This window comes from Echinops telfairi, unplaced genomic scaffold (genome assembly GCF_000313985.2).
Source record: "Echinops telfairi isolate 266 unplaced genomic scaffold, ASM31398v2 ScPeMD7_7458;HRSCAF=8496, whole genome shotgun sequence".
Classification (NCBI taxonomy): domain Eukaryota; kingdom Metazoa; phylum Chordata; class Mammalia; order Afrosoricida; family Tenrecidae; genus Echinops; species Echinops telfairi.
In genome coordinates this window covers 36,059,603-36,068,017 of record NW_022111358.1, presented here as the reverse complement: position 1 = coordinate 36,068,017, position 8,415 = coordinate 36,059,603, and the positions used below count along the sequence as shown (strand labels likewise).

The window sequence follows — 8,415 nt, the reverse complement described above, 5'->3', positions numbered from 1 at the left end:
CCCCCCCCAATTTCACTGTCACTGAGCTTATGGAAGCACATCTCAGTTCTGTTTCCTTGTCCTACTCTAGAGTAGCCCTTATTATCTCCCCCACACCTCCAATCAAGCATTACATTGTAAAGACTATTTGGAAATTATCTTGAAATTTTATTTGCTTTTTTAAAAAAAGGCCTATGGGTATGGATTGCGATAACAGTTGTATGAGCCCCTAATAAAATGTTTAAAAAAAAACAACACACCATACACTAAAAAAAATAAAAATAAAAAAAGGCCTAAAAGCCACATAACATCCATATGCCTTCCTGCTAGCCATGAATTAGTGAGTTCTACATGTGGCATATATATATGTGTGTGGCATACATACATATATCATATCTATCTATATATAGAGATTTGGGTGAAGCAAATTGGCCTTTCATTCAAGAATCCACACGTATTTTGTCTGAGGACTTTGACCACAGCCCCCACAATGCAACTGCTTTTTCCCCACTTCTTCCCTGTGCTTAGGTGGCTCGCTTTGTATATACAGCCCCAACTCTCCAGTTCTTTTCACCCTTTTTAGCAGCCAGGTTAAAAGGCAGAAAGGAAAAGATTTCCAGATTAAAAAAATTTTTTTTTCCCATTTCAATTTCAAACATGGTAACAGCAAAGAGAGGACCAGTCAACCCCCCAGTCAAGCATCACTCAGAACTCCCATACTCATACACACTGGCACTTATGGTAACTGCTATTTGTTGCTGAACGCTTTTTAGTTGGTTTTCTTTTTTTAATGACTTAAAGTGACTTTGAGGACAAGTGTGTGCCTGGCTCCAGTCATGGTATTTTTAAAATCGCTTCATATGTATGTGATATCTGGCCAACAGATAAGGGAAAATGCCTCTGAATTACAATGCTGGCCAAGAAGATTGGATAGAGCCAGATAAGCAAATCTGTTTGCAAGAAGGACAATGAGAATGTTCCTTCTTAGAGAGGGTAGGGAGACTTCATGTCATGCATTTGGGACATGTTATCAGGAGACACCAGTTCTTGGAGGAGGACATTGTGCTGGGTATGACAGAGGGCCACTGAGATGGACTGACACAGGGACTGCAAGAGCAGGGTCACACATCGCAAGACTGAGAATGGTGCAGCAGCCGGCAGGGTATTGTTCCAGGGCACGTGGGGCCACTGTGACTCAATGACATCTAACAGGCCAGCGACTAAAGTTTTATTTACTTAATCTCATACTGTGGAGATGTTCAGGCCTTTTTCGTTTTCTGTGATTAAGTAACACTTCATTGAAGACCTGCAAACAAGTAACTTTCTTTTCTATTATTGCCTTGGAACAAATTTCTAAGGATGGGATTTATTGAGCTAAAGATTGTAAGTAATTGAGATAGCCATACTCTTTTGGAAAATAATATGGCAATATTGATCTTCATAATTAACATTAAAAAGCACAAAACCAAAATTTCACACAAAAAATTGATACGATCTAGGGGGAAGAGTGAAATAAAGGTTATTCAGGCTGTCATAAACCAAACTGGGTTGCGACAGAAATCCACAAATTCTTCCTGCTGGCGCCTGGGCAACATCCCAATGTGTCACATAAATGGCAGTGCTGGTCATCGAGTCAATTCTGTAGGACAGGCTAGAACTGCCCCTGTGGGTTTCCAAGACTGTAACTCGTTCTCCTTAGGAGCTGGCTGGTGGTTTTGAACTGCTGACCTTGTGGTTAGCAGCTCAACTCATAACCATTACACCACCAGGGGTCCTGAGGGAATCTTGGAGGAAGGGATGTAGCACTGAAGGCAGAAGCTTAGTTTTCTATTGTCGATTCTTTCTGAATTGCCTCATAAGCAGCATGAGTTAACAAAGGCCATGACAGTCTAGGTGAGAGAACACTCAGCCACTTGGAACACTGAGAACTGGAAATTTACCAGGACAGTATGTGTACTTCATCAAGCATACTGGATTAATCATTCCACTTCCTATGGTGGAGGTGGGGAGTGGCAGGATAGGCAAAAAAGGGGAACATAACAGAGCATAACCCAAACCAAATTTTCATCCTTAAACTTACTTTTCTCATGAGACGTTTCACTGATGTGCTCGGTAAGATACTCTAGCAGCCCATCAAATATCTCCAGAAGATTCTTAATAGATTCTTTATCTCCCTTCACAATGTTCTCTCCTGCACAGAGAACACAAAGCTATTAGAAAATTCAACCTGAATGCTGCTCAAGGATACAAGCATTCTAGAGACATCTGGGAGAAACAACACTGTACAATTTTAAAAACATCAATTTCCTGCTGATGGTTTAGAACTGAAAACGAAACAAAAAACAGTGTAGCCTTGAGTGCAGTGGGTAATAACCCATCAGAACATTCTTTCCATTTTCAGGGAGCACAATACTGCACTTAAGAAAACATCTCCTGGTAAGATTGAGACCAAGAAGGAAAAAAAAAAAAAAAAACTGAGACCAAGAGCAAGAGCAGCTAAGCAGATCTTTCCTGGGCCTGGGGCAAAAACAGCGGGGACACGGGGTCAGATTGTAGGCTGTGATACAGAGAAGGCGATTAAAAAGCGGGACACTAATAGTTTTAAAGTATTTATTGAGAATACTTTCATCAGATTTATTTCTGTTCCTTCCATATTGGTTAGCTCCTATTCACTTTTGGAAACTCTACCATGTTTTCCTCACATCTATCCTTGACTCCCTTGCTAAAATCCCAGACTTTTAAATAAATATCTAGCTGAGATGTTGAATAGAAAAGCATGGGAATTTGACGCGTTTTAACGCCACCCAAAATGGCTTCCACAGCCGGACCGCAGTCCCATCAGTGTGGAAAGTGACTCTTGAGACCCTCTGGTTGTCCTTTGGGAGATCAGGTCTGGCAGTCTCCTGAGTCCAGACCTGTACCTGTACCAGAGAGGCGGGAGTGGAAATCTGACATTTGAGAGATGCAAGCCATTCCGCATTTCAGCCACAATATACACAACAAATCAGAGGGCTGATGTTTTGCAATACTGTTAGCAAATACACAGGGTTGGACAGGCTCTCCCCAATTTAAAATAACTAACCAGTGATCCTGATGTCAAGCTCTGTGTTTTTCTGGCTTAACAAGATGCCCACCCCCCAAGAGAATAGTCGAGACTTGTCAGTTTCCAGGGTAGGGATCACAGGTTGCCAGCCAGGCAACCAAGCCTGCTGGCTGGCCTGCAGTGCCTCCGGTGCAGAAGGAACTGCACTCCACAGGGGCCCACAGGCATGAGGAAGGGCGGCTGGGGGCCACGGGAAGCAAGCTGCTTTAGAGCTTTCCATGGGGTGAGCCTGATTTGTTGGGAGGTTGACAATACTGCCTTATGTAGCTCTGTCCACCCAGCAAGCTCGCTAGAGTATGTTTACAGAGCACAAATAGCAGGAACTCAACGTGACAAAGCAGTGTCATTTGCCCAGGATCGGGAGAACTTCCGGGATTACTCCTCTAAAGGAGTCACCTCCAAATTGATTGGTCACAGCTTCTCAGCTCACCTGCACTAGAAAGATTTGAAGACAAAGCATTTCTCTTTCCACAAAAATTTGCTCGTCAATAGCAAATTATTGCTGTAATTAGGTCTCAACGTGTCCCGCTGAGACAGAGAACACGTTTGCAATCTTTAGTGACTGTTCACTAAGGGGTGTGGTTTGCTTCAAGTCATGGGATGCAAACCACCAGCCCTCAAATGCCAGACAGATCCCACACCATCAGAAACTCCAGTTTGCTCTCACAACCATGATTATCTCTTCTACACCCACTGATGTAGTTTGTTAATTTAGAAATGTGAAGGTTTATAGCCATTGTTTTTGAGTATGATGCATAATTATGTGATGGTCAAGGGTCTACTAACCTGTTATGTGCGACAGGCTGACCTGCAGGTAATCCAAGGCCAGTGAGTCAATTACTGCTTGTACATTGTGTGCATCGTCCTCCTGACTCCGAGGAGTAACTATCAGGTCTGTAGGAAAAAGTCACATCATTTTTGCACCTGTAAGGATCCCAGTTTATTTCTGACCAGATTTCTGAACAAGCTCAATTACTACCAAAGCTGCCTCTGCCCAAAAAGAATTGGCTCTAATGTCCAGACAAAGTTCCTAGATCGAGCCGGAGTTCCAAAGTAAAATGCTCATTTATCCAACTACCATACCTATGTCCGTGATCTCCAAGTGCCACGCTAATGAGAGAAAACCCAAACCGAAAGCCACGTCAAGTTGGTGTTCACCCATGGCCTCCAGGTGGCACTGGGAGTTCGGAATTGGACTGCTACCCTCACAGTGGGCAGTTCTGACTCACAGTTGCTCCTTGTGGGGAAAATGAGGGAGACTGTCTGCTCCGGTTAAGATTTCCAGTCTCAGAAACCCTAGAGAGTTGCTGAGTCAGAATCAACTGGATGGCAGTGAGTTAATCACCAGGCCTTTTCCTCCACTGGGTGGATGTGAACTACTAACCTTTGAGTCGTAGTTGAGTGTAATCTGTTTGTACCACCCAGACATCTTAATGAAAGATTTTTAAAACTCCAAACCTGTTGCTGCTAAGTCAGTTCTGACTCCTGGTGACCCAACATGGTACAGAGTAGAAGAGTTTCACAGGGTTTCATTGTCTGTAATCTTCATGGAAGCAGACATTTTTCTTTTACCAACTGTTAGGTTAGTAGTTGAGAGCACACCCAGGGACCTTACAGAAGACAACACCAAAACCCAAACCCATGGCCATCAAGTCAATTCTGACTCAGAGTGACCCTACACAGGGTTTTCTGAGGCGGTAAATCTTTACGGGAGGAAATAGCCTCACTTTTGTCCTACAGAGCAGCTGGTGGGTTTGAACTGCCAACTTTGTGCTTAGCAGTTTAATGCTTATCTGACAGTGCCACCAAAGCTCCTTTCCAGAAGATAAAGGATTCCATAAACTTAAGGAGATGCTAATACTTTGAGGAGACAATACATGAAGTGAGGTGTTAGCCTCTGTAGACAGCCTGCCCAGGGCACCTTGAGAGAAGCAGCAACCGCAGAAGGTGTGAATGAAGGAGACTTACATGTTTTTTGAAGCTGATACCAAGGGATCAAGTAGAAAGAAAATGTTTTGAAAATGATGCTGGCAACAAATGTACAAATGTGCTTGACACAAAGGATGTATGTATGGATTGTAGTAAGAGTTGTACGAGCCCCCAATAAAATGATTTAAGTACTTTGAAAGGAAAAAAAAGGTTAAAAAATGTCAGTAAAGATTGGAGTCTGGAAAGTTTTGGAGTTTCATCTCTGGTATTAAGGAAAATGAATTTTTAGGGGCAAAAGGAAAAACATTTTAAAAGTCTATGAAGTATATGCCAAACAGATGGGAGACAGTTGAAACTAGTATCAAAATAACAGCTAGAGGCTATCCCATCACCTTGGTAACATAGTGCTAGTTGGGCTACTAACCTCGAGGTCAACAGTTTGAAACCATCAGCTGCTCTGAGGGAGAAAGAGGAGGCTTTCTACTTCCACAAAGAGTTGTAGTCTCAAACTCACAGGGACAGTTCTACCCTGTCTTATAGTGGCACTATGAGTGGAAAAGACTTGATGGCAGTGAGATTTTGGTTTTATATCCCATCACTGGTGACAATGGGAAAGGAAGAGGGACCAAACAGCCCCTGAATACTTAGAGCTATCAATGACCCATAGAATCGAGGCAGTGAAGGAGTCTGTACATAAGGGTGCTGAGGGATAAAAGCTGGGCTACAGCAAAAATGACAACATATCCCAGAGAAGAAATAAGTCACAACTTCCAAGATAAGAGGACATGTGAATTTATTAACTGTCTTCTCAGCAAATCAGGTTCATAAAATACACATCAATTCTTTTCTCCACGATTAGTTATATAACAGGACACAACATGATCTACTCACATTTAGAGCCTTTGAAGGCACATTTTCAGAAAGGGTGTGGCTTTTAAAAGGCATCAGACATAATTAGATGAAACCGTGATTATCAAGAAGAGTCCAACTGATTTGATCAAGGCTGTTATTATGGTGGGCTACTGTAAGGTACTCATTAAGGTAATGAATGCAATATTTGGATAAAAATAAGATGCAGACAAAGAGGAAACAAGATTTTACAACTATCAAAGGATTTTAACGAGAGTTGACAATTGCTTACAGATTGAACTAAAGGCACTAGAAACTCTGGCTCAAACAATTACTCCTGGTTGAGGTATCCTTACCTGGCACCCTTTCTCCCAAAATTGACTGATAAAGTGCAATAAAAACATTAGCATCACAATCTTCAAGTACATGTATCCTCAGGTGTATGTGACATTTCAAAAGAAGGTTATTGGCAATGGTTACCCACTCTGTTGGGAAAAGAGGGAAAAAGTCATCAAGCACATACTTTATAAAAAAAAAAAAACCACCCCCAGAACAGGCACTGAACTTGTTAGATTGTAGGAAATTTAATAACCAAAGAATTTCAAAGATCTCTGTGTGTGTGTGTGTGTGTGTGTGTGTTGGGGTGGGTGGGGGTGAGGGTTGACTTCCCAGAGAGCTATAATTTCAATGTTGTCAACATAATATAGAATGTAAATCCAATTTCTACTGTTGTGACCTGGATGGTTTGGTAATTTACCCAATTTTTAATTTGTAAGTCTTACACAGGTGTTTCTAAAGCACACTGACAAATAAATGGGAATGTTACATCACAGAAACTAATTAATGGGTGTTGTTTCAAAATCCCTAAAGGACTGGAAAGTTTTTTACCCAATTCTCTTGTGCAAGTCAGGATTTCTCTGATGCCCAAATTGGCTATGGTTAACCTAAGCTGTTAAACGCTACTGTGCTTTGCTGGTTTTCACTTAGATATTATATTTTATGTCTGTAAAGGAAAATAAGAAAACTGTATCAAAGCGGTCTTGTGGCCACCATCTAAGCTCAGAACACAAGACGAACACTGTTTTCTGTACCACCCTCTCCCTCAACCGCCCCTTCTCGAAAACAATGCTGAATGAGCAAAGGATTTTAAGGGCTTCTTGAAAGCTGGAGACACTTGCGGGTCCCGCCCCGCCGCCCCCAATAATAGAATGATCGTGTGGAAAACAGTATGATTCGGTCGTGAGATACACCTTACGTGATGGAAACACATGAGTATCATGGGGAGGGAGGAGCAGACATTGCTCCACCAGCAGTTTTCCCTCACAGTACACCACCCCCTCGCCCCAGTGGTCACGGTTGGCAAAACCATGGCAACGGGTTGGTACGCAGTCCTGGAGAAAAGACGGGAAGCGTCGGGGCAACCAAATCGATTCGCCGTGTTAGACAAAGCCGGTAACTAGCGGGCACTGAGGAGGGGGAAAACCCCACCACTATCTCATATCGGCAAAGATCGCGACAAACGTTCAACACAAGCGTAGGCACGGCCTCAGTCCCCACCCAGGCCAGCCTGGGACGATCCTTCCTGACAGCTCTTGCAATCGGGATGTGTGAGTGCTGGCCGCCTCGCCCCAAAGCCGGCCTCTCCCCCACCCCAAACAGAGACAGGCAGGGGTCCCGCAGGCAGCCTAGACTCCGGCGCGGCCGACCCTACAAAGCAGGCGGGGACTTCCGGGGAGGACGACTTCTGCCCGCAACCGCAGGGCGTCGGGCCGAGACTCACCAGCCTCGGAGCCGGCCATGTCGCGAAGGCAGGTCGCCTCCGGAATCCCGGGCGGGCGCGCGGGGACGGTGTCCGAGCAGGGCCGTGCGGAGAGAGAGCCGCGGGAGGAGGGGGAGCGCAAGGAAAGTGTGGAGAAGGAGGGGTGAGAGGGAGGGACGTTTAAACGGCTTCTCGCTGCTGATTGGTCATCGGGTGAGCACTTCCTTTCACAGCGCTCCTCTCGGCGGCGGTTTGCGGAATCTAGATCACATTCTCCGAGGACCAGAGCTCGCTCCAAAGCTCTCCGGTCAGCGGGTTTGACTGACCAGGCCACCCACTCGCCTAAATCCGTCCCCTGAGGGAATTAGAAGGGCACTTCCGGTGATCCAGGTCGTTATGTATCCCTCCGCCAACGGGGGAAGTAGTGCGGCCGGCTCACGCGGTGGGCGGGGGACGCGGTCACGTGACGACGGCTCCGCCTTCCCGTGTCACTAGGCTATGGGCGTAAGGCTCTACGGAGACGTAAACATCTTCGAGTGGAGAGTGGCCGGTGACGGTCGCTTGACTTTTCAGGGCAGGACCTGAAAAGGGGTGGGGTGGGTTGCTTAAGGTTTGTAGAGACGAGAAAAGGCGAACTTGGAGTACGGGATGGGGGTTTTAGTGGTGGATAGGTGCAAACAGGACAGGGGAGAAAAACGGATGGCCCCGAGGGCGGGGCTGGGGAAAGGGAGAACATGGCGGATCCCGGAACGCTGGCGGGCGTTGCGGCCTCTGCGCAGGGGGCGGAGCGATTAGG

General features: G+C 45.2%; 1 protein-coding gene across 2 annotated transcripts in view; it reads right to left on the bottom strand.

Annotated features, from left to right (window-relative positions):
- CEP95 (centrosomal protein 95) overlaps positions 1-7,940 on the bottom strand; it is a 31,970-nt gene extending 24,030 nt beyond the window's left edge. For both annotated transcript variants that reach the window (XM_004707543.2, XM_045299663.1), the window contains exons 1-4: positions 7,641-7,940; positions 6,217-6,345; positions 3,869-3,976; positions 2,060-2,170 (exon numbers count right to left, since the gene is read on the bottom strand). In XM_004707543.2, the coding sequence (XP_004707600.1) occupies positions 2,060-2,170; positions 3,869-3,976; positions 6,217-6,345; positions 7,641-7,659 (367 nt within the window). In that variant the 5' untranslated portion in view covers positions 7,660-7,940. The remainder of the gene's footprint in view (positions 1-2,059; positions 2,171-3,868; positions 3,977-6,216; positions 6,346-7,640) is intronic.
- Between the last annotated feature and the right edge of the window lie 475 nt (positions 7,941-8,415).